This window comes from Pseudozyma flocculosa (assembly GCF_000417875.1).
Source record: "Pseudozyma flocculosa PF-1 unplaced genomic scaffold scaffold00006, whole genome shotgun sequence".
NCBI lineage: Eukaryota > Fungi > Basidiomycota > Ustilaginomycetes > Ustilaginales > Ustilaginaceae > Pseudozyma > Pseudozyma flocculosa.
Window position 1 is genome coordinate 707,264 of NW_006920874.1, and position 24,101 is coordinate 731,364.

The following is a 24,101-nucleotide window of genomic DNA, read 5'->3' on the forward strand; positions in this document are numbered from 1 at the left end:
GAACAGACGAGCGCTCGATCGGACAGCTTCTGCGTCCATGCACAACGACCATCTCGATCGTTGGCGTGCCCGAAAGAATGAGGCTCAGCCATGGACCTGCGGCTGAAGGATGGGCCCCGGTCCGCCCGAGTGAGGAGGCCTGCATTCGCCCGGAAACGCCCTTCTGCCACAGGATTCCGTGACGGGCTGGCTGCGCCGGTGCTCGAGCGTCGGCCAACCCGGCGAGGCGGGCATGGGTGTAACCGTGTAAGGTACGGCTGCTGCGGCATCCCTGTGGTGCTGCTGCGTGCTGGCGCTCGAGGGGCGCCGCCCGACCAATGGTCGGACCATGCGCCAGCACACCAGGTCGCTGGCCGTACGGTTGAAGCCGAAGGCGCAAGGCCCTCAGTAGGCGAATGGCCTGCCGGCCGACAGACCGAGGGCTTTCCTGGCCGAGAAAAATTCGAGGGCGGTCAGGTTCGGGGTGCGGGCGAGGGTTGCCGGATAAGCCGGTGCAGACCAGGGCGGGGAAGCCGAAAACCAGCCTTCGGGCGCGCCGCCGCGCCGCCGTGGCCAGCAGCCTCGCTTTGGGTTTGGCTGGCGTCCATCAGGGTCCTGGCCCCAGCTCAGCTGGACGGACGAGGCGAGGCGGGCAGAGCAGAGCAGAGCAGAGCAGGCCGAGACGAGAAGACCGCCGATTGCGGGGCCACACATACCGACGACGGCCCACGCCCGGGCCGGTCTCTCTGGTTGGCGGCGGCCTCGCGGCGCTCCTCTGCTACATAAATCAGACTGCTGCGCACCCTCGTCCCTCGAGGCTTCTCCGTTCCCCTTCGTCGCTACCCCACAAACTCGCCCTGCAGCTTGCTCCTCGCCGTCATAGCCGCCAGCCCTCCAGCCCTCCCGTTCCTACTGCATTACTCCGGTCCCCTTCCCCCCTCTCACTCCTCCAAGATGGCCACTCGTCTCACCCAGATCGCCTCGCACATTGACCCGCGCTCCTGGAGCGGCAAGGGCCTTGCCGCCCACAAGGCCAAGAACGACTCGGACGTCGTCATTGTCGCCTCTGGCCGCACCGCCTTCTGCAAGGCGCGCAAGGGCAGCCTCAAGGACACCCCCTTTGACGTCCTCTGCACCGAGATGTTCAAGTCGCTCCTCGCCAAGGCCGACATCGACCCTTCGCTCATCCAGGACGTCGTCGTCGGAAACGTCCACAACGACGAGAATGCCTACGAGATCCGCGCCGCCGCCCTCGCCGCCGGCATTCCCAACACCACGCCTGCCATCGTCGTCAACCGCTTCTGCTCCAGCGGCCTCATGGCCATCCGTGCCATCGCCAACGGCATCCAGGCCGGCGAGATCGAGTGCGGCCTCGCCGTCGGCGCAGAGAGCATGACCAACCACCCCGGACGCCCCTGCAGGGTCTCGGATGAGCTCGCCCAGGCGTCGCAGGAGGCAAAGGACTGCGAGATGCCCATGGGCTGGACCTCGGAGAACGTCGCCGGCGACTTTGGCATCTCGCGCCAGAAGATGGATGAGTTCGCCGCCCGCTCCCACCAGCGCGCCGCCGCCGCCCAGGCCGCCGGCAAGTTTGACGCCGAGATCCTCCCCATCAACGTACCCGAAAAGGCAAAGGACGGCTCCAAGTCGTACAAGGTCGTCGCCGCCGACGACGGCATCCGCGCCACCACCACCGCCGAGGCGCTCGGCAAGATCAAGCCCGCCTTCCCGCAGTGGGCCCCTGGCAACACGACCGGCGGCAACGCCTCGCAGATCACCGACGGCGCCGCCGGTGTGCTGCTGATGCGACGCTCGCTCGCCAACAAGCTCGGAAAGAAGGTGCTGGCCAAGTACGTCTCGTGCGCCGTGACGGGCCTCGAGCCCCGCATCATGGGCATCGGCCCGTCGTCGGCCATCCCCAAGGTGCTCGAGCAGACCGGCATCAAGCAGGACGAGGTCGACCTCTTTGAGATCAACGAGGCCTTTGCGAGCATGTACGTCTACTGCGTCGAGAAGCTCGGACTGAGCATCGACAAGGTCAACGTCAACGGCGGTGCGTGCGCCCTGGGCCACCCGCTCGGCGCGACGGGCGCCAGGCTCGTCGTCACCGCGCTGGCCGAGCTCGAACGGAGGAAGCAGCACGTCGCCGTCGTGTCGATGTGCATCGGCCTGGGCATGGGCGCCGCCGGCGTCATCATCCGCGAGGACTAGGCGGGCGGGCGGCCGGTCAGGGCCCGCTGTACATATACCAGAAAGAACCACCCAGATTGGGCATGCCGATTAGTGATCACGATTGCGACGTCTATGCGCGTGGCTGCGGGGGATCTCTGTTTCTATGTCTCCTTGGGAAGGCCGATGCAGCCTGTCGTCCGTGATGCCGACGTCGTTGCCATTACCTGGCGATCCACTGAATGGCCCACCTGGCCACAGCAGCCTGGGCCGACCAGGCCGTAAGGAGCACGAGGGTCGATACGGCAGGTCGGTGGGGCACGATGACGCCCAGTGCGACGCCGGCGCTGAGACCGCCAACGACGGCTCTGATGGTGCCCTCGACGGACCAGGCGGGTAGTCTGTCAAAGAGGCTCTCGGAGAAGGCGTTGAGCCAAGTCGATGCCGCCGTTGTTGCTGTTGCAGCAGCAGCGAGGTCGCCGGGTGAAGAAGTCGACGGGGGGCGTGGGAACTTCGAGTCCCACAGCAGTACGAGGCTGAGGAGGAGCAGCGTCGAGAGTTGCGAGAGGAGCATCGATGTAGGCGCCAGATCGGGCGTGTACAGATCGAGCACGGTGCGGTCACTGCGGTGCTGGTGTTGGTGCTGCTGCTGTTGCGGCTGCATCGATGGTGCCGTCGGATGGCTGGACGGCGAGAGGCGATCCGTGTCCGTGGCATCGGCATCGATGTCGGTCTGACCGGCAACGGCGCTCGTTTGTGCCCGTGTCGAAGTCGGCGACGCCGCGGGAGGAGCTTTAGACCTCGTCGCCGCCATGCTGCTGTCGGTCTGACGCCGGCTCGACCACCGCTCCCCCTCGATGGCTGCCCAGTACAGGGATCCGACGACGAGATGGAACGTGACCATCTCCACGGCCGTGACGAGCAGGACTGAGACGTAGCTGTCAAAGATCCCGGCCCCTGCCCCCGCCCCTCCCCCATCGCCATCCCCCAAACCCCAAGGCATGCGAAGCGGGGCGGTGCACAGCCGACCCTCGGTCTCCGAGTCGACCGAGGCGATCCGACCATCGGCTGCGACGTGCGAGGGATGGTGGACGCAGAGGTAGAACCAGCGGATGTAGGCATCGATCAGGAGGAGCGCGACGAGACGTTTGAGCAGCGTCGTGTACCGATCCCGCGGCGGTTGGGACGGAGGAGTGAGGGGATGCTGCGATGTGAGGATCTGGGTATCGGTGGGGAGCGTGAGCGTTGGGCGGTTGAAGAGGAGGTGTCGGTATGCCCTCGGCTTCACCAGCATCTGCGATGATGGCCGAGAAAGAAGGAGCAGCGTTGCTATGATGAGCGGTGCGCAATGAGAGCGAGCCTCGGCCGAGGAAGGAAGACGAAGACGTACCAGGTCAAGCAGGACGATGGCGAGACCATGCTCGAGGTACGGATCTGCAAACGCGCCGCAGCCTCGTTCCTCGTCATCGATCCCGTCCTCCTCGTCCTCCTTCGGCCGATCGCCATCCGCCTGCATCTCTTGCTGCTTTTTGGCGCGGCGAGGACCAGTGGAAGCCGGCCCGGCGCTGGTGCATCTTGCCAGGACGACATGATCCTTGCCGTACCGCACGAAGAGCGAGTCCACCGGCCTTGAACATGTGGTGCAGATTGGCATCGTGGTCGCATCGCCGACGTTGTGAGCCGCCGTCGAAGTCTGCCTTCTCGCGTGGGTGCCCCGAGATCGCTACGAGGAGGGCTGCTAGGATGACGCACTTGAGCTGAGGTTGCGTCGGTCTGCCATGGTGCGAAGGCGGCGGCGGTGGTGGTGGTGGTGGTGGTGGCTTGTGAGCATCCAGAAGGCAGAGAGTGAGGGGCCCTCCAGCGACCTTCAGGGTCCAACTGTGCGCGACCCGCTTGCCTTATCTTTCTTCCTGTGCACCGACCACCCACGCCTCCTCGGCTTGCCTTCGTCCTCCGCCCTCGACCCATCCCTCGGCTCCATCACCATCACCCTCAGTGATAACATCCGGTCCGCGTGCAAACATCTCGCCGCCAGGCAGTATGCTATCGTGGGCACCTGCAACTGCCGGCGTGCCCAACAAGCGCGGGCCACACGCCGATGAGGACGAAGACGAGGTCGACGAGGACTTGGAGACCTACCTCCTCCTCCTACTCAGCGACTCGAACCTGCCCACCGGTGAGCAACTCCACGGCTTCTCGCTGTCAACATCCCGCTGGACTATCTGACCCCATCTCGACGCTCCATCGCCCCGCATTCGCGCCCGCCCGATCAGGCGGCTTCGTCGCCTCCTCCGGTCTCGAATCCTACCACGCCCACGGGTTCCTGCACAACGTCGAGACCACATCGAGCCTCGCCTCTTTTGGCGTAGGTGCGACTCTGTCCGCCGGACCTGGAGCGGGTAGACGACGGCAGATGGCGCCGTCGCAAGCGCGCCTCTCGTCCTCGACGCTCTCCTACACCCGGTCGACGCTACACTCGTATGCCCGTTCGGCCGTCCCCTTTCTCGTGCGCGCGCACCAGGCCGTGCGGCGGTACTGCTCCCGCCGCGTCCGCATCGAGGTGGAGCGATATCGTCGTCGGAGAAAGCGCTCGGACGCAGAACAAGACGGTACTGCTGCGGGCGAGGAGGCGGCAGAGCGGTGCTACGACGCCGAGGCCGACGCAGCGGATCTCGAGGCGCTCATGGGCACGCTGGCGTGGCTCGACCAGGCGTACCACACGCTGCTGCTCAACCACGTCGCGAGGCGGGCATCAAGGGCGCAGGGGATAGCGCTTCTCACTCTCTACACGAAGGCCTTCGCGCGGCCCATCAACCTCGAGAAGGAGCACTTTGACGGATCGCGTCTCGGTCTACGGCGCCGCCGCGGCCTCGACGGTACGACGAACGACGGGGACGACGTCCAAGACGACGCCGACGACGAAGACAGAGAAGAACTAGCGAGCCGACTGCGCATCGAGATCGCCGCGACGCTGGTCGAGAAGCTCAAAAGGGAGATCCGCAAGTCGTCGGCGGGCGCCTCGTCGACGTCGCGGCAGCAGCAGGGACATTTCCCGCTATGTTGGGCCGTCTTCAGTGCGGCGCTGGGGCTGAGCAGGGCGAGGACGGTGCAGCTGCACCTCTTCCTCCAGGCCCGCAGCCTGCTCTCGAGCAGCATCCGCCTCAACACGCTCGGACCGTACCTCGCCCATCAGCTGATGCGCTTCCAGCTGCGCGACGTCGTCAAGCAGATCGTCGACGAGCTGGAGAGCGAGGGCTGTATGGATGGGCAGGAGGAGGAGGAGGAGCATATGGAGGGTGAAAGTCAGGGAGGCGAGGGGCTGATGGACCAAGACATGGAGGCGGACAACCACATCCCGGCCTATCGTATCGACGAGCCGGCGGCGGGACAAGCACAACCGGCGCCTCCAGCCGTAATGGTCCAGGCTCTACGACCAGCCGAGCGCACTCTGATACCCGTTGACGATTCGGATCCGGACCAAGGATGGGCGTGGGACTGGGCCGAAGACGAACTCGCCGATTCGACCGACCGAGGACCAAGATCAGCAGCAGCAGCAGCAGCAAGGGCGGCAGCGACCGGCCCGTCGTTCTGGCAGTCGCGCAGCGCTCCCGCCACGACGTTTCCGCTGGGCGAAATCGTCCAGGCCAGACACGACCAGCTGCATTCCCGCTTGTTCAACAGCTAGCCAGCCGGCCGACCGGCCGCGTGCGTGGAGATCGATTGACCTTTCCATCTGGTATTGCAACCCTTGACTGGCTAGTCCGGCAAAGGGGGATCGGGACGGACAGGCTTGCGTCGCCCGTCGTTGGCAGCGGGGAATTGATGAACTACTACCTATCTACACGAGCCGGGGTTGGGAAGTGCTGCGCTGCGTTTACAAGTGCGAATGCGAGGCGGAGGGGCCGAGGGGCAAAAGGAGCGTGAGGGCAGCAAGGGCAATGCGACGTCTAGAATAGAGGCAGACGGGTGTCTGCGAGGCCGAGCGCGGCGGTTTGAGGGCGCAGCGACGGGTTTGACGAGCGTCGGAAGGATCGAGGAACCATGCGCTGGATCGGCCGTCTACTGCCACGTCTTGGGTCCGAGCTCGACGAGGCCGATGGCCTTCTTGGGCCGGATCTTGGACGTGAACCACTCGACTGCCTGGAGAAACTCGCTCTTGGGCTTGGGTGGCTCCCCGATGCGGATCTTGGGCGAGTGGTCGATCGTCTCCTTTGCTGCGCGCACCGCCTCGTTGAAGTCGATGCCGACGCCGACGCCGGAGTTCTGCACCTCTGGCGTGGGGATGAGGGACTCGTTGTTGAGGTAGTCCTTGATCCGCCCACTCGACGTCAGCAGGCCGGACGACGTGTTGCGCGATTCGGCCGACGTCATGGGAGAGTAGGGCGAGTGGACGAGGTACTCCCAGTAGATGCACGCGATGAGGATGTAGAGCGCCGCCCGCAGCGCCACCTCGACGCGCTGCTGCTTCTGGATCTCCTCGTCGGTCGCCGTCTTTTCGTTGCGGCGGCCCTTGATGGCCTTTCCCGCGGCGCCGTAGCGCATGAACCCGAGCCCCACTATCGCTCCGGCCGCCAGACCTTCCGTCAGCGCGATAAAGAGGGCGAGCGCCCGCACAAAGCTCGTCGGGAAGAGGTCGAACCGGTTTGCGGTCCAGTAGACGCCGTAGATGGGCAGGAGGATGTGAGGGATGAGGAGTGCCGAGCCCTTGCCGCCTGCAAGAACAGTGCTGTAGGCTGACCGGGCGAGGCTGAATGTGGCATCGCGTCGCTCGTGCGGGTCAGGGTGGAGCTTGAACCTCTCTGGCATGGTTGCGAGTCGAGCGGCGCAGTGGAGAGAGAGAGAGAGAGTGCGGATGACCCGGTTCTGGAGCGAGGGTCGGGATTGGCTCTCTACAGCAGGCGGTCTAGAGAGAGCGGCGTCGCCTTGCGATACCGTTTGGCGGTGCCTGTCGATCTCGGTGCGAGTGTGATGCGCTCGCTAGCGGTGTCTTGACGATTGTGCGTGCTTCGCCCGTGGCCGATGTCGAGATGCTGGTGGCAGCGGTGGCTTGCGGATGGGACGAGGTGCGTCGTGCGATGTGCGGGGATTGATGGTCGCAAGGGACCGAGGGTAAGGACGAAGCAGTGCTGTGGGGGGTATAAGAGGCGTGGATGGGATGGATGGTGGAAGGGAGGAGAGGTCTGCGAGCGACTAGAGTGATTCAAACCAGAACGGCCTGGCCTGGTGTCGAGGGAAGAGGGGATCCGAGTAGTGCGGGGCGAGCCAGGCTCAGCGGAAGCGGCTAAAGTTGCTGCATCTCCGCGTGAAATCAAACAGCAGCAGCAGCGGGCCTCGTCGTCTGCCTCGACAACTCTGCGCCGCACCGCCGCCACCTCGCCGTGGTGCGTCGACTACTTCTCCGCTTTCCTTGCGGCTGAGCCGATTCATCATCGGGCTGACCGGCGGCTCTCGGGATGGCCATAGCGTTGAGCAGGTCGGCGGGGCCCTTTCTGCTCCTTTGTTCCGCCTCGACCAAGCTGAGCCGCTGTGGCCCCGGCCTAGTGCCGACCGGAAGCTATCGACGACCTCGCCCTCCCCATTCTAAGAGTGGAGTTGTACACCTGCTTCGTCGTTGTCGACGAGAGGAGCGCCGCGCAGCTTGAACGGCGACGAGCAGAGTTCAGATGGATTTCAAAACGGTCGCCCTCCGACGTCGGAGAGCGGGTTGATGACGTCTCGGCGAGAAGCCTGGCTGGCTGGCTGGCTGGCTGGCTGGCATGCGCAGAGACAGCGGCTGGGGTCCTGCCTGCCTGCCCGCCTCAGGCCCAAAGGGGAAAACCAGGCGAGACCGCGGGCGGCCGCGAAGGCTAGGCAACCCCACATGAGGGCCGACTTGCCTTTCCTCTTTCACGCGTGAAAGAGGGTGGGCCCTGACCTCGCCCTGGGCTGGCAGGGCTAGAGGGCGATTGAGGCAAGCAAGCCTCCACGCTCCTCTGCTCGTTACCGAAACCGCGGGCTCGCCACCTCGGCCCTCGTCCTCCCTCCCTGCTCCCGCGCCAACTCAACCTGTCGGGCCAGGCCGTTGGCGTTCGGCTCCACCGAATGGGCCATGGACGACTCTGGCGGTGAGGGTGCTCGCTCCCCACGTGAACAAGCTGCCCAATTCTTCCGGCGAGGCGGCAGCGGCTTCTCCGTTCTCTCTTTCACACCATCCCAAGCTCGACAACCGTCCCCACCCCCATCGCGCTTCCACAACAGACGCTCGCGCCTTGGCTGTGCAGCCGCGGCGGTGCCACAAATGCGCAGCAGCTTGGGCATGTCTCGACGGCGCTCCTGATCGATTTCAAAATGCTCCGTCGTGGAGCTTTCGTCGGGTCACAGAAGAGGGCAAGGTGAATTGCCAGCATTGAATGGTTCGCGCTTCGTCGGGCGGCGCTTCTCGGCTGGTGGCGTCGCTGCCGTTGGACGCCACGGATCTCTGCTGTGCGTGGTGCTGCGTGCGTGCGTGCATGCTTGTGCTTTTGGCCTTGCTCGGAGGCGATGCGGCCGTGGCCGTGGCTGCGTCTCGTGCTTCGTCTCGCTGGATCTCCTTCAGGCAGCCTCGGCGTGGCCGCCGGCGGTGAAGGGGCGGAAGTCGACCTGCTGAGAGCCGTGCGACATCGTCCACTCGCCCTGACCGTGGACGCCGATCCAACGCAGCACCCTGAGGCTGGGGCACCTCCTTGCCAGCCTGGCTCAGCCCGAGAGAGGTGCACAGCGTCCCAGCGTCAGCACCGTGAACCGCTCTCGAATCTCCCGTTTCCGCGCCGCTGCAAGCCAGCACAACTCACTTCCGGATCTCTCTCTTCGGTGGGACCACCTGCTCTCCTTGACCAAGGCCCACCCAGGGGCTGGTGTCGACCGAGCCCCGCTTGTTGGGGCTGCTGTCCGGCTTGACCTTTCGCTCCGGGGTCGACGGCGCTCCGCCATCCTTGGAAGCGTCCGAATGGCCGTTGGCGAGGCTGTAGTGAGATGCGAACATCACCTCGTCAGACGGGATCCAGGGGCAATGCTCCGGCAGCACGTTGACGTTGAGCTCCTGCAGCCGCGAGCACTGAGTGAAGAGAGGGCTCTTGGCCAGCTATCGCGTCCATTTCAAGGCCAGAGGAGACACAGCGGAAGTCATTCAGCGGGGCCGCTCGGTCAGGATGGTCAGGATGCGTCGTGTCCGGCGTGTTGCCCTCTCACCAGCTTCGTAAAGGGGAAATCCACGCAGACCTGCATGGTACGGATGTTGGGGCAGGCGCCGAGGATGGCCTTGAATTCGGCCTCGGACAGAAAGAAGAAGTCGATCTGTTGGGCGGTGGGAAGATGACGGAAGGCAACGCGGACGAACGATCAAAGAGTGGACAATGCGTTTCTAGGCATCTTCGCCACCATGTGTCGAGGAAATGAGCTCACGTTGAGATGCGACAGAGAGGAGCCGCGAGCCGATAGGTGGTCCAAGGCTTCTCTGGGAATCGCACGCGGCTGAACGACCGGGTCGGTCGAGCGCGCCGATCGGAAGTCGTGACGGAGCTTGCCAGACACTTTGCCCGCTCCGTCGTGCCTCGTCACGACAAACTCTGCCATGTCCAAGAGCGTGGTGCGCAGCGAGGCAAAGATCGAGTCGAGGTGGTCGGTGACCCAGCTGCGCGAGCAATGTCGGGGGCGAGAGGATCCTTCCAGTCAGTCTCTGTCCACGAGGGCAGGCGACGAGGGGGCTTTGAGATGTCACACAGAGGCTCACGAATGGTGATGGCCGTCTGTGCTGATCACGTAGCGCAAGGTGCGGAACCGGTCCGAGGCGGGCTCGATCGAAGACCAGGTGTCACGCGGCAGACGTCCTGACCGGCACCGATGGCATCGACAGGCAGGTCAGAATCGGCATCGCCACGCCGCGTCGGCCTGGCTGCACGTCCTCGCCTCGCGCTCGCGGCGGAGGCTAACTTACCTTCGACGTCGACCAGCGTCAGACTCTCCAGCGCGTAGCATCCCTCGAGCACCGCCGATAGGCCTTTGGCGGTCATCTGGGCATCCCGAGTCAGGAACGGTCCGATCGAGCATGCATGCAGAGTCGAAGCGGTCTCAGCTTCTTCCTGCAGCGAATGGGGCGTCGATACGGTCCACGTCCGTTGGCTCTCACCTTAGTGCCGCCAGTGCTGATGCAGAGGTGCCGCAGCTTCTTGCATGTCTCGCCGATCTGGCAGAGCACGGTGTCCTCGACGAACTGGCAGTCCAGGCTGAGCGTCTCGATGTTCGAGAGCGAGGGGATGGACGCGCCGAGCATCCTCCAGCCGTCCAGCGAGAGATGAGACAGGTACAATCGCCGCAGATGACCCAGGCCGTCGATGCCGTCAGGGCTCCACTTTGTGCAGAGCTCGTCGCCGGCATCCGATGTCGAGACGTCCGAATCGCGTCGCTTCGACGTAGTAGATCCCGACAGCGGCCCGTTGCCGAGAGTCATGACCTGGAGATCCTGCAAGCGCGGAACTTCGGCAGCAAGCAGGAGGCAGAACCCGGCAAAGGGCGGCCGACGGGAACTCCTGATGCGTCAAAGCCAGATGGACGAGGACCATGGTGTGAAGGTCAGCTAGGGCGAGAGCGTCAAGCCTCGCCCCGGTCAATCGATCGGCCGTTCGACTGACCAGACCATCGACTCGAGCATGGGAAGCTTGCGGACCAGGTGCTGGAAGTGGATGGCGTCGAGGGGTGCTCGGAGCGCCGCGTTGCCGTCGCCAGGCGCACAGCTTGCGCTCGTATCCCAGCCGGTCTCGCTGGGCTTGATGACAATCTTCTTGACAAGATCGGCGAGCCTGTGTCATAGCGTGGAACAGATGGAGCGAGGAGAGGGCCGGACAGCTCAGCCGGAAAGCGCAAGGCTGGCTGGCTTGCGATCCGAGCGAGGACGAGCTGTAACGTCGACTCACCTCACCGGCTGGCTCAGCACGGCCTGAAGCTTGGATCCGGGCCGGGGGCGTGCAACCTCTTGGGCATCGTCTGCGAGCGAGATCGTCTCAAAGCAGAGGGCGACTGTGGCCTCATGCACACGCCTCGAAACGAGGAGAAGGGCCGGAACGGCCGAGGGTCCACCTGTGGCGATGGCTTGGCCAACGATGGCTGTCAAAGGACCGAGACGCGATGACGAGGTGCGAGCGTGGGGCAAATGACGTGGCTCATAATCAGCGTCGGCTTGTCCTCGCTGGCACCGCCGACGTCGCTGTGCCTCTGCGGCTCGTTGCTGGAGCCCATGCTCACCACGCAGCACCACTTCTGGCAGCTGGTCGAGCTTGGATGCTGCGCCAACAGTCTGAATGCGGGGTTCGCCTTTGTCGTCAGGCATCGTTGAGCTCCACATCATGCTCCTCGGCTCGAGCATCCTGTCGTCGGCGGGTGGCGCTTTCTTAGGGACGGCGGTCAGAGAGAAGTCGAGAGGAGCGTCAAGGCATGCACCCTCCAGAGTGTCGTGCGGAAGCAAGGCGAGAGAGTGGCGGAGGAGCTGTTGGAGCGGAAGCAAGGCGCGGGCCTCGCCCCACGCGCCCCGAAATGGAGCTGCCTCTAGAAAGGCCTGGCCACGCGTACGCCCCAGCCTTCGCGCCGCGCCTGCCCTAGCCTCGCTCGCCCTCTGCCCGAGACTACTCTGCCACAGCCTCTTGCCCGTGCGTGTTCTTCCAAGCAGGCGAGGCAACAGGCTAGGCAGGCTAGGCGGTAGGCAGGCCGGCAGGCAACGGGCTGTGCTGCTGGCTCACCGTGTGTGCGGCGCCTCTCCGCCTTTTTTGGCGCTTGGGCCGCCCACTTGCCTGCGCCCCGCAGCGGCGCCCGGGCTAGGCTGGGGCCCTAGCTGCCTTTGGTCCCAGCCCGACTTGCCTGAACGGCTGCATGCCTGCTGGACGCCTACCTGCCTGTTGGTCTGCGCGGGTCGCCTCAGCCTAGCCTGTCTGAATGGGCTCTGCGCCGGCGTGGCCTGGCCTGGCCTCACCCGAGCGGTCGGCCGATCGATTGCCAGCCGACGAGGCCCGATGCTGTCTAGTCTCTCTCGGCGGCTGTGCGGCCTTCCGCCCTGCTTGGCCCAGGTCTCTCTTCTGCGCAGGCAGCCACGGCACCCTACCCCTCCTCGCCGCCACCACCACTCACGACGGTGACTGCCCCCGCCTCGCCATCCGAGACCGCCACAGTCGTCGCTTCCAGCGTCAATCTCTTGCTCGCCTCAGCGTTTCGTTTCAGAGCACAACCAAAGGACAGAGATCGAACGGCATCGGTAGACGGAAGACATCGGTACTCGGGCCCAAGAGAGCTTTACCCCGACACCCTCGCGGCCGCCGAGGTTGGCCACTTCCTCGGAGACGATCCACGCGAGCCCTCGACCTATGGGAACCCTTCGCAGACTACTGAAAGTCCCACCCCATACCAGGCTCTTCATCGACCAGCGTTGCCCCAATCACCTAGTCTCTAAGGCCGACGCCAGCAAATCGGTATGCTGCTGTGGCACCTTCGGAGCCGATCGCCTCGTCGACGGCACGTGATGTCCACACGCCGTCACGTCGAGCTCTTCGGCTCAGCTTCGGCCCGTGGCGGCGCATGCTCCACTTTTCGAGCATTGCACACTCCAAGACTTCCCGCCGCTCTGTCGGGGAGACGCCTCTTGATTCGGCAGCGTGAACAGCGCAGCCAGGACGGCTCCAGAAGGCTTGCACAACCCCTGACAGCCGTCGCTGCTGGCTCAACCTCCCGAGCCTGCCAGGGACCGCCCGCAGCCGTCACTGCATCGTCGGGCTCGAGCGGCGGCAGCTCTGCAGAAGCCGGCAGCCGCCTGCCTCCCGCAGGAGCCCATGCAGGAGTGCTGGACGCCGTCTTCCACGCCCGCAGCCCACACCGCGGGACCGGTCGCTCTACGGGGCACAACACCGCGGCCATCCGGACCCACCGGTGGTTTTGAGCATCGAAGGCGCCGCCACACTGGGAAGGGTGTCTGCAGCGTCAGAAGGGGCGACGAGCTTCTTTCCGAGGTGAGCAACACGTACGCAGCAACTTGGCGGCACGGTGCCCCATGCTTGGGCGACAAGCGATCTGAACAGCAACAAGCGCCAATATGATCACGACCGTCCGGTCCGACTGATGACTGCTATCCCCACCTTGTACCTGGCAGTTGCACTACCAGTACTGATTCGAAGCTAAAGAGGCTCGCGGCGACGATGCAACCATAGCCTATCTTGCCCCGGAAGAGCGTCGCTGCCGCTGCGCGATGCTGGGCCAAGCATGAAGCCACAACCTTACCCTCAGTAGTAGTTCGCATGCATGCACGCACGCGGCTACGAATGAAGCAGCGCCCAAGCAGTCTGGCGGTGGCGCCAGCGGAAGTCAAAGTCTGGCTTCATCCAGAGCCAAGCAGGCAAAGGAGGCGTCGGTTGCCTCGACAACCGACAGCGGCAGGAGGCCCCTCTCAATCGCGGATCATCCAGGCTCGACATCAAGAAACGCCAGGTCATTGGATCAGAGCCCACGGGGTCAAGGTCAGCCACAGCTCAGGCTGGCGCCATGATATGGAGACTGGACAGATGGAGAAGGCGGCGGAAGAGATCCGCGATCTCAGACAGTCCTCACCAGCCGACCTGGAGACTTTTGGTGCCGACCGGCTCTTGCCAAGAAGCGAGCGAACGGAGGCGTATCCAACACTACCCTCTGCGAGATGGGCAGGGACATCGGCGGGGCATAACTAGAGCTCCACTCGGACAGTTCAAGGTTCGCGGCCTTGGACGACCCGTCGAAAGAGCCGCAGGCGTACAGGTCCAGATAGAGTGTAGCCCAGGCAAGCGGCCCCAGAGCAAAAGGCAGAGCGAGATGCGCTCATCCTCAATCTCAAGCGCCGGTAAAGTGGCACGTTGCCGCCTCGAGCATGAAAGCGGGCGTGGTTCTGCTGCATGCTTCTGCCGCCCAGCCTTCGCTTGGACGCCATCGCCGTCTCCTTTTTTCCCACCGACCAAGGTGGCATATTGCATCCAACAAGGCTGAAAGGGCGGGAATCCCTTGGCGGTCTGATGCCTTTCCAGGCTCTCGATCTGTTCCCTGTGAGTCCTTTGCCGGGCATGGCGGGGATTGGCAAAGCCGTTCGCCGTGCAGGGCGGGGCCGGGGCAGGTCTGTCTATCTCCTCCGTTCCCTCGGAATCGATTCGGCCAGATCCAGACAGATCGAGGTCTCACCCTGCCACCGTCATAAGCTTCAAGGTATGCCCCGATCCCGGCCGGCTCGCGGATCGTTAGGCGCGATGAGGAAGGCAGGCGCGACGTGAATCATCGAAGGGGCCTCGCCAGGCCTTGCGTGGCACCCAACGTAACCCCAACACCGACCGGCCTGAGACCAACACCTGCCGGCGTATCCCGCAACCGCCACGACCAGAGCCTACGCCGCGTCTGGCTGGGCAGCGAGAGCCCCGCCGCGACCGGCGACGTCGACGGGTCCTCGTATTGGCCAGGGCTGCAGAGATTCCGAGATTCGGGCCTGCCCGCCCGTCCGAGTGCGTGTGGCTGCAGCTGCATCATGAAGCATGCGCGGCCACTTGAAAGGGCAGGCGGGCTGACCTCGCTTTTGCTCCTTGTTCTCCGGTCCGGCCTTGAACTGCGCTCTGATCTTCCTACAGGTACAGTAGTAGCTTGCTTGCTTTGCTTCACTGCTGCTTGCTTTTGAGCATCCCCAGGCCCTGCCTGTGCGTTCCTCAGCTCCGGCCCTGCTGGACGCCTGCCGGCCTCTTCTTTGTCCAGGCTCAATTATCCAAGCTTAGTTGCAGCAACCAAACCTTGTTTGTCGCTCTGAGCACGCTACGCTAGCTCGGCCTGCCCATCGTCAGCGTGCTGTACGTGGTTGATCGCCATGGAAGCTTGGGCAGGGCGCTGCCGTCGAGTCGAGGGCAGTAGGTAAGTCGGTCGGGTCGAGTCGTCGCTCCGATCCGTCCACCGCACTCTTACGGTAGCTACCCTAGCTGATGGCTCGGGTTCCCAGCTGGCCAGGCCCCCTCGCCCACCGCTGCGGCCGAGCACGGTGCGAGCCCTGCGTTCATTGCACATGCCCGTGGCTGGCGGCCCAGGGCGTGGCGGGATGCCATTCGGACGGGCTGACCCAACGCCTCTCTAACTTATCTGCAACCGGTGCTGACCTGCACGTACAGCGCAGCAGGTCGGGACCAGGGCCGAAGGGGAGCGAGGGAGCCCAGATCGTTGCATTGTGTGGCGCTTCATGCCTTTGATTGTGTTTCTCTGGTGCCCTCCCTTTGATCGTGTACACAGGCGTGCCCTCTGCTCTGCTCTTCGACCGAGCCAGGCGCAGGCGCAGACGGCAGACGCTGGCGAGAAGAGTTCCCTCACAGAGCGAGGTGAACCTGGGAGCGAGGGAGCGAGCGGGCGTGGGAGTCGTCGTCGTCGGCGTCGAACACCGCTCCGCCGCTGCCCTCGCTCGGCAGGCACGTTGATCGACCCATCCCAGGCCTGGGCTAGCTACCGTACCCATGCATCCCTTTGTCGAACACGAGCCAGATCCGATTCCCTTTGTGCGGCCTGCCTGCCTGCCTGCCTGCCTGAGAGTCAATGGTCGACTGTTGTGTGTATTTTGCGATGGGCCTAGTGGGGCTTGCAGGGGGGGCAGCGAGATGAAGCAGCAAGCTAAGCTGTGTAGGCAAATGGGCCGGCCTCAGAGAGAAGCGGCGTGCTGGTGATGATGATGCTGCGCTGGTGGCTGACGCCTGTTGGGTGGGGCGTCAGCCGTAAGCGGCAGGGCCGCCCGCACTCCGCACGCAACGGCTGGCTGCGTGAGCCTGCGGGTGGGTTCGATGGTGCCTGCCTATCTGAAGCCGGAGGCTTCCCGACGCCGCCGCCTGCCGTCCATCCAGGTGGAGCGGCCAGGCCGAGGTGAGTGGGGGTTGGGCCACGTCGCTGCTGCTGCTGCTGCCGCCGCTGCCCGCCTTCGCCACGCCTCAACACGCCATCCATCCATCCAAGTCCGGCTTCGGTCCGTTCCCTCTCCTTTCCTTCCTTTCCTCACCTTTGCCTGCCCCTGCCTGCCACCCACCCAACACAACTGTGCATCGACCAACACTACGCACGGCCAGCGCATCATTCTACCCACCACTCGACTTAGCCTACATCCACAAAGGGCACCGCGCCCTCTGCACTCCCCCGCCCTTGCCTGCCCTCGTTACCGTACCCCGTTGCCCCCGCTTTGCCCCGCCGCCCCCTTTCTGCCTCTCGCATCCATCTCATCTCCAAGCCTGACCTTCCAAGTCGAGCCTTGTTGAGCCTCGCCCAGCCTCGCTCAGCCTCTCCGGCCCTGGCGGATCCCGCGTATAAACGTCGACCCCTCCGAGCATGCCCATACCCACGTCCACCATGTCTTCGTCCCTCCCCATCGCCTCCCTACCTTGCCAAAGACAGCCCCTCGGCGAACTGCCCCTCCACGTCTTCGTCGCCCAATCCCTTCAGCCTCCTTCTGCTCCCTCGTCCACGTCGTCGCTCGACGACAAGACCCCTTCGCCCAACACCCGAGGCACAAGCCACACAACGTCGCGATCGGTTTCGCCCCACAAGCAGGTCCTCCTTCAGCGCCATCACCAACATCGAGCGGCGGCCACTCTCAACCCTCGCTCCCCTCAGTCGGACCATCAGGCGCCCCTGGCTTCATCATCCTCATCCTCATCCTCGCCCTCGAATTCCCCCCGACCTTCGCCGACAGCCTCCACCGTCGTCGCGTCCCCTTCGGTCAAAGGCCAGTCGCTCCCAGACAAGATGATGTCCGTCGAAGCGACGCCGGTTCGCCGCAAGCTCTTCGCCGCGCCGGCCCACAGCCCTTCCTCTTCGGTGCCTTTGGAGCACAGCCCGATCCTCTCCTCTACGACGCGGTACGTCAAGGTGCCCGCAAGCGTGCCACGCTCCTTAGCGACAATGGCGGGCGGCTCAACGACTCCGGTCAAGGCGCGGGCCGGATCGTCGTCGTCGACATCGTCCCGAAACCGCGTACCCCCGACCGTGCCGGCCACGCCTACAGACGCCCCGACCACACCGCGGAACGCTCGCCTGCACCGCCCCAGCCCCGTCAGCGGGCCCAAGCCCAAGAGCATGGTCGAGCCCAGCCCGTCGACCGAGAGACATGCAGACAGCCTCGCTCTCCAGGCGCGCTGGGCGAGCATCCAGGCCGGCTCCACCTCTCGTCCGAGGACGCCTGTCCCCTCTGACGGCGAAGATGGCGACTCGCAAGGCATGGTGGATGGACATCATCAGCAGCAAGGCCAGCAGCGCCTCATCGATGCCGCCGACGCCGGCGTCGCGTCCCCTCGCAAGAGCAGCGCGCTCAAGAGCCTGCCCAAGAAAAAGTACCGCGTCAGCAAGGAAGAGATCGCCATCGCCCACGAAATCGCCGGATCTGGGCCGATGGGCAGTCCGAGCCCGTGCAAGGTGGCGTCCTTCTCCGACGGCTACTTTGCCGCACGAAACGACGACGACAACGACATCCACGCAGCCCGAGCCGGAGGCTCGCCGATCAGGGGCTCGCCACGGCGCCGATCGCAGTCGCTGAAGGCCGAGGAAGTGGACATCTATGCTTTGCCCGAGGCGATTGGCGACGACGTCTTCTCCAATGCGCACCTGCGCCAGCTGTCGGCCAGCAAGCTCTTCGGCGATATCAAGCGCCGCGCCCCGCTGGGCTGGACCGTCTACGAGGACCCCGTGGTGGACAAGCAGATCGACGCCGCCGAGACGAAGCCGATGCAGGATCTCCACGTCCTTGCCTCGCCGCTGGCCATGTCTGTCCCGTCGACCCCAAACAAGGAAAACAAACGGCCGCTCGCCGAGGCTGAGGGCGACGTCAAGGTCGAGCATGGCGCCGAAGCTTCTCCTGTGGGCCACAACAGCGCGCGCAAGCGCGGCACAGGTGGGCGCCTGAGCCTGTTGGCTAAAGCCGAAGACGAAGTCGTCGATTCGGCTGATCAGGCGACCGAATCGCGGCTCGCTCCGGAGGCTGCGGCGGTCGAGACGACCACGGTCACGAGTCCTCCCAAGAAGAGCCGGTTGAGCGGCAACCCGAAGCCTGAATCAGACACCGCGCCCGTTCACGCCGCCGTTCACCGCAGTCCAGACGCTGTTCGGGGCAGGAGCACTCGCAAGGCTTCGGCCACAGGCTCAGCCACGGCACGGAAGCCTGCCGCGGCCGCCGCTCCTGCTGTTGCCAGCGGCGGCGTTGCTTCGCGAACTCGGTCCAAGGTTCGCACCGCCCTGTGATATTTTCGCCGGCCCCCATGCCGCCGCTCTGGACGGCCTTCTCCCCGATCGCTCGCTCGCTCGCTTCCATACCCTCTCGCGCGCGCGGTCCCCAGCTCCATCCAAGCAGCTCGGAGAGACCGACGCATTCGCATGCCTCCTGAACATTTGAACACTCACTACCTCGTTCGTCTTGATCCCCTCGCCGCATCCATTCTCCGCACCCGCCTCTCCGCCCAGCATAGTTCCACTGTATCTGTATCCATAGGCCAGCGTCTAGGCCGCTCCACCCGTCGATCCGCCCGTTCTCGTGTACCTTTCTCCGTCTCCGCCTCAGCCTCCGTCCCATCCAGTCCTCCTCTCCCGTACCCGTGTCAGTGACGTTAAACCCGCGCTGCCTTCCCCCCTTCTGCGACTTGTTGTTGTCATCTGTTCCTCGCTCTGGTCTTCCGTCTTTTCGCAATGCAGATAGCATCGAGCCATCTACTGCTTAGATGCGGCAGCAGCAGACGCCGACGTCCCAGCCGCACCGGCACCGGAAGCTGCTGCGGGGCCGGGGTTCATATCGGTACCAGGCGGGGCGGTGAGGGTGTCGAACTTGCCGTTGGTCTGCTGGCAGGCCTGGGTGATGCGGTAGAGGAGGGCCTCGCTCTTGGGGATGAGGGCGATGCACGTCTGCGGCAGGGCGTAGGTGTTGTTGTCGCGGTCGTAGTCGCCCTGGGCGTTGCAGTCAAACGAGTCTGGGTCGCTCACGACGCGCCGCATCATGTCGTAGCAGATGCCGACCTCGAGGTTGTTGAACCAGAACAGTGTTATCGCCGTCGGGATGCCCGGTGGTCCTGCGTCGGTGCCGTCCCGCCTAGATAGGGTGTGGGGTTGTGTGGGTTGAGCCCGTACGTAGATGCGGCGCGGCGTGAGCAACAGCGCCAGGAGGACGGGGAGCAGTAGCGTGGGCAGCTTGCTCGGCATGTTTGCAGGGTGTCAAGAGCGATGCTGCTTGGTCTGTGCTTGAATTGACCGGGTCAATGGTCGATGGCTGGACGGCGGCGACGAGGGCGGAGTCGATCGAGAGCGCGGGGGGTGGACCATCGACGTCCTCCTCGCCTTGCCACTCTTTATACCGACCACCTCGATCTTCGCCACTTCATGTACCTTGCTCGTCTGCTCGTCAAGTTCCCACTCGCACGCCCCGAAGTGACCACTTCGCTCCAAGCAATGTCGCAGGCCGGCCGGCCGGCCGTATCTCCGTCATAAACACGGAGGAACGGCTGGCGACGCCCCGATGCCCCGCCACAAGACTCTGATCGGCCACCCCACCACGTCTAAAGCCAGCCCCGCCTCGGCCGAGCACAACTCGTTGTCGTTGCAGACGACATCACGGTTGATGTGACTGTACAACAGGACGCCCCGATGCCGGACACCAACGACGGGGTGTCCCGAGGTGGGTGTAGAATGCGTGCGAATGGGCAAGGAAGGGCGAGGAGGCATACGGGCTTTGATAGGATCACCCCGATGCTCGTTTTGGCCCCGATCGTAGGAAGCACATCGGCCGAGACGTGCCGCTGGCCCCAGTCACGAGCAGGCAAGAGGTGGACATCTGTTGCATCGAGCGGGAGCTCCGACTCGGGGATGAGGTGAATGCCTCGTGTGGATGCTCCATTCTTATTGTGCGTCGGGGCTATCCGACGCCAGGAGCGATGACGAAAGAAGGGGCAAGCAAGGACATCCATCGGGTCGGTTCAAATGCGAGCGTGGTCAGGTCGAAGAGACGAGCCCCACACGACCTCGGTAGTGGCCGCCAGTTACTCCTGTCAGAGCAGGCGGAGGGAACGATGCGAAAGGGTTGGCTGGGTGACGATGACGATTGAGAAACGGCATGCTTCGCTCGCTACGCCTCGATACCAGGAGCCCTGCCTGCTTGGCGGAGGGTCCGACAAGGTGAGGTGACGCGGGGAGGGCACGGCGCGGTAGGCGTCGCCCCTTTCCTTTGGAGTGTGAAAACGGCGGATCGGGCGGGCTGCCAAAAAACCTGGAACGACGCAGCAGCGGTTCCTCGCCAGCAGCGGTTTCCTCGGTGGACATCCGCCAGGACGCCGCTCGGTGGGGCTCCCGTCCTGCCTTCCCTCGCCCTCTGCCTGTCGGTCTTCCTCGTCGTGTAGAGCGCCACCCATATGCTGCATCGTCGTGTTCATTCGAAGAGCTCGTACCGGTAACCGCACAGCGACCTTGGTTGCGTTGAGAAAGAGGGTTGCTGGGACTGAGCCAGATGGCCAGCCAGGCACGACCCGCGACGGTCCGCGGCTCTCGGCTCGAGCCGACGACGGATGGGGAAAGAAGATCAGAGCCCAGCTTCGCGAGGGTGCGGGGACGCCAGCTCGAGACGCATAGAGGCAGGCCGCGGGCAGGCTAGGGCCCGACCAGCGACGATCTCAACTCAGGTGGAGGAAAGAGGGTGTGGGTGCACTCATGCCCTAACCTGCTGGCCTGCCCTGGCCTGTGGATTCCAAGAGAGCACACCCGGCCTCTCCGCTCGCCAGCCATGGCCTACGCTTTGGGGCCTAGTTGATTCTGAAGTCACTTCACCGCTGGAGCACTTCGTGGTCGGTTGTGTGGGGCTGTTGCCTGGCCACGGGGCTAGGGGAGTGCAGCGTGCCTACGATAGCCCAAGCAAGCGGAGCGGACCGCTTTCCGACGAGCCTGCCGCCTGCAGCCTAGCCTGGCTCTCTGCGGGTGGTGGCCTCGAGCGCAGGGGCCCTGCAGCAGAGAGACGGCACAGCCTAGTGGTCTGCTTGCTTGCTTGCTTGCTCGCCCCCGGTTCGCCCGCCCTCCTCAAGCTCGCTCGACTGCTTGGCCCTTCTCGGCCCCCTACCTCGACTCAACGGCGACCTCTTTGGCGGCCATCCTCATTCCGAACTGCCTTTCCCATCCCTTCTCCCTCTTGCCGTCTCCTACGTTCATTCTACCACCCGCGTACTCGACTCGCGGCTCTGATCACCTCCGGACCGGCAGCGTTTGCTCCTTCTCCCACAACCGATTTGCTCAGTAAGAAGCTGCTTTTGCATCTTGTAGAGATACTAGCACCACCGCCGCCGCTCTCCCCTTGATCCATCCGACAAAACCGACAGCGGCCATCCCAACTCTTTATCGACAAGGCACCTTGACCATGGGCGGCAAATCTGAGGCCAAGGCGGCCCAGACGGCCCAGAGGGGCTCCAGCGACCGCCAGGCCATCCAGGACCTACAGACCGTCTGTACCGGCTGGGTCCTCAAGAAGAAGCGCAAGAAGATGCAGGGTGAGCTTGCCAGCCCGTCTTGGTTATGATCGACGCCCCAGAGGCAGCAGCACGCAGAGAGCCCTTGGCTGTTGGATCGTGCATAGCTGACTCTTCCATCTGCTGTATTCTGGACCTCACCCGCTTGCCCGCGCAGGCTATGCCAAGCGCTTCCTGGCCCTTACGAACGAAGGGCTTCTGACTTACGCCATGGGCCCGGACAAGGCGGCCAGGGACTCGATCGAGATCCCACACGCCAGCGTCACCAGCTCCAAGCGCCACGGCACCATCCACGTCGACAGCGGATCGTCGGTATTCCACCTCAAGATGCTCAACGACCAGGACTTTGAGATGTGGCGCAACAACCTCAAGAGCTTCATCCCGGACCGCGTCGGAGGGGCCGTACAGAAGGTCTACGTCGCCTCGGGGACCGAGCTGGTTGCCGTCGACGTGACCCAGATCTTTACCAGCCTCGAGTTGACCGAGAAGCTGGTTCAGGCCCTGTCAAAGAAGTCCGCCTCGTTCAGCGCGAAGAACTCGCAGCAGACGGCCACTGGCGCCGTCCTCGGAGCGATCGGCATGAAGAGCAGTGAGTGGCAGCGGCCTTGGACCAACACGCCTCCCCGACCCGACCTGACACCTCGAGCGTCGCTCTCTCATCAGACGACGACGCCAGCGACGCGACCGCCCTCGCAAACATTTCCGAACAGCTCAAGGACGAATTCGCCAACCTCAGATACGCCATCGAGTCCAAGATTCCGCGCGTGGACAGCGCCGGAGGCACGATGAAGTCGATTAGGTCGGGCCAAGACGTGCCCGGGCTCGACGGGCCGTCGAGGTCGCGCCTCAGCGTCAGCTCGCTGGCCACCACTCACACCGACTCTGCCATCTTCTACGACGCCGACAGCAACGGTGCCGACGAGTACTTTTTGGACGACGATCATCGGGACGGAGACCTCAGCCGCTCGGACACGAGCGACACCGAGGACCACGACGATGACGATAGCTCGCCCGAGACCGACGACACCAGCCAGGACGGCTCGACGCGCCAGACGGTCGAGTATCGCAAGAAGCTGCCCGCCAAGGTGTCGGGCGACGAGGTGTCACTGTTTTCCATGCTCAAGAAGAACGTCGGCAAGGACCTGTCGACGATCTCGTTCCCCGTCTCGTTCAACTGTCCGCTCTCGCTGCTGCAGGCGGCGGCCGAGGAGTACGAGTACGCGGCCGACCTGCTGGAAAAGGCGGGCAAGACCGAGGACTGGATCGAGCGGATCTGCCTGGTGGGCGCATTCGCCGTCAGCGGCTACGCCAGCACCAAGTTGCGGGCGAGCCGCAAGCCCTTCAACCCGCTGCTCGGCGAGACGTACGAGTGCGTGCGCGAGGACAAGCACTTCAAGTTTGTGGCCGAAAAGGTGGTGCACCAGCCCCCCGTGGTGGCGTCCTACGCCGAGGGCAAGGGCTGGAAGTGCCAGGGCTGGAGCTCGGTCAAGAACAAGTTCTGGGGCAAGTCGCTGGAGCTGATCCCCGAGGGCTCGACGCGGCTCGAGTTTGGCGACGGCGACGTCTTCAGCTTCCAGAAGCCGTCGTCGTTTATGCGCAACCTGCTGGCGGGCAACAAGTACCTCGAGCACGTCGGCGAGCTGACGGTGACCAACGAAAACACCGGGCAGCGGATCGTGATCGAGTTCAAGGAGGGCACCATGTGGGGAGGCTCGGGCAGCCGCAACCAGGTCACGGGCACCGTCTACGACGCCAACGACAAGGAGGTGACCCACGTCAAGGGCAAGTGGAGCGACAACCTCAGCCGTCAGCACGACAAGGAAAACTACCAGCTGCTGTGGGAGGCGGCCGAGATGCCGCCGTACGCCGAGGAGTATTATGGCTTTACCTACTTTGCCATGGCGCTCAACGAGCTGTCTGCCGACTGCAAGGACCTGCTGCCGCCGACCGACTCGAGGCTGCGCCCGGACCAGCGCGCGTTCGAGGAGGGCAAAGTCGACGAGGCCGAGCAGCTCAAGCACAGCCTCGAGGAGGCGCAGCGGGCGAGGAGGAAGCAGTACCAGAGCGAGGGCAAGGAGTACCAGGCAAAGTGGTTCCACCAGGAGGGCGACCAGCCCGGCTGGGTCTACGGCGGTACCCAGGGCGAAGACTACTTCAAGACGCGCAGAAAGGCTGCCGACGAGGGCCAGAAGGAGGCCTGGAAGGACCTGCCCAACGTCTTCGACGTCTGAGGCGGGGGGGGATGGGGGGCCCGGTCCAGCCGCTGCCTCTGTGTTTCTGTTTCCTGGTCTCTTTCTAGTCCTGTCGTGTCTTGTTGATATCCTAGCCGTTTCCGCCGAGCCTCTCTGAGCAACCCCTCTTATTCGTTCCTCTGACTGCCTGGCCTGCTTGCGTGCGTCGCGTGGGGAGCAGAGCGAAGCGGAGCGGAGCAGAGTCTGGGCCGCACCT

General features: G+C 64.4%; 8 protein-coding genes across 8 annotated transcripts; 4 read left to right on the forward strand and 4 right to left on the reverse strand.

Annotated features, from left to right (window-relative positions):
• Positions 1-933: 933 nt before the first annotated feature.
• Positions 934-2,190, forward strand: PFL1_02342 (uncharacterized protein; the record flags this gene model as incomplete). The annotated part of the gene is made up of 1 exon (XM_007879854.1): positions 934-2,190. The coding sequence occupies one exon, from the start codon at positions 934-936 to the stop codon at positions 2,188-2,190; it is 1,257 nt and encodes a 418-aa protein (XP_007878045.1).
• A 181-nt stretch (positions 2,191-2,371) lies between these two features.
• On the reverse strand, positions 2,372-3,802 carry PFL1_02343 (uncharacterized protein; the record flags this gene model as incomplete). The annotated part of the gene is made up of 2 exons (XM_007879855.1): positions 2,372-3,442; positions 3,539-3,802. 2 exons carry the CDS (start codon positions 3,800-3,802, stop codon positions 2,372-2,374), a joined length of 1,335 nt encoding a protein of 444 aa, XP_007878046.1.
• A 386-nt stretch (positions 3,803-4,188) lies between these two features.
• Positions 4,189-5,833, forward strand: PFL1_02344 (uncharacterized protein; the record flags this gene model as incomplete). Its single annotated transcript, XM_007879856.1, has 2 exons — positions 4,189-4,324; positions 4,422-5,833. 2 exons carry the CDS (start codon positions 4,189-4,191, stop codon positions 5,831-5,833), a joined length of 1,548 nt encoding a protein of 515 aa, XP_007878047.1.
• A 374-nt stretch (positions 5,834-6,207) lies between these two features.
• On the reverse strand, positions 6,208-6,954 carry PFL1_02345 (uncharacterized protein; the record flags this gene model as incomplete). The annotated part of the gene is made up of 1 exon (XM_007879857.1): positions 6,208-6,954. One exon carries the CDS (start codon positions 6,952-6,954, stop codon positions 6,208-6,210), a length of 747 nt encoding a protein of 248 aa, XP_007878048.1.
• Positions 6,955-8,718: 1,764 nt separating this feature from the next.
• On the reverse strand, positions 8,719-11,524 carry PFL1_02346 (uncharacterized protein; the record flags this gene model as incomplete). The annotated part of the gene is made up of 10 exons (XM_007879858.1): positions 8,719-8,857; positions 8,958-9,247; positions 9,355-9,459; positions 9,568-9,796; positions 9,896-9,992; positions 10,100-10,175; positions 10,292-10,691; positions 10,794-10,961; positions 11,076-11,265; positions 11,404-11,524. 10 exons carry the CDS (start codon positions 11,522-11,524, stop codon positions 8,719-8,721), a joined length of 1,815 nt encoding a protein of 604 aa, XP_007878049.1.
• A 4,973-nt stretch (positions 11,525-16,497) lies between these two features.
• Positions 16,498-18,402, forward strand: PFL1_02347 (uncharacterized protein; the record flags this gene model as incomplete). The annotated part of the gene is made up of 1 exon (XM_007879859.1): positions 16,498-18,402. The coding sequence occupies one exon, from the start codon at positions 16,498-16,500 to the stop codon at positions 18,400-18,402; it is 1,905 nt and encodes a 634-aa protein (XP_007878050.1).
• A 462-nt stretch (positions 18,403-18,864) lies between these two features.
• Positions 18,865-19,350, reverse strand: PFL1_02348 (uncharacterized protein; the record flags this gene model as incomplete). The annotated part of the gene is made up of 1 exon (XM_007879860.1): positions 18,865-19,350. One exon carries the CDS (start codon positions 19,348-19,350, stop codon positions 18,865-18,867), a length of 486 nt encoding a protein of 161 aa, XP_007878051.1.
• Positions 19,351-21,544: 2,194 nt separating this feature from the next.
• On the forward strand, positions 21,545-23,884 carry PFL1_02349 (uncharacterized protein; the record flags this gene model as incomplete). The annotated part of the gene is made up of 3 exons (XM_007879861.1): positions 21,545-21,674; positions 21,811-22,242; positions 22,317-23,884. 3 exons carry the CDS (start codon positions 21,545-21,547, stop codon positions 23,882-23,884), a joined length of 2,130 nt encoding a protein of 709 aa, XP_007878052.1.
• Positions 23,885-24,101: the final 217 nt, after the last annotated feature.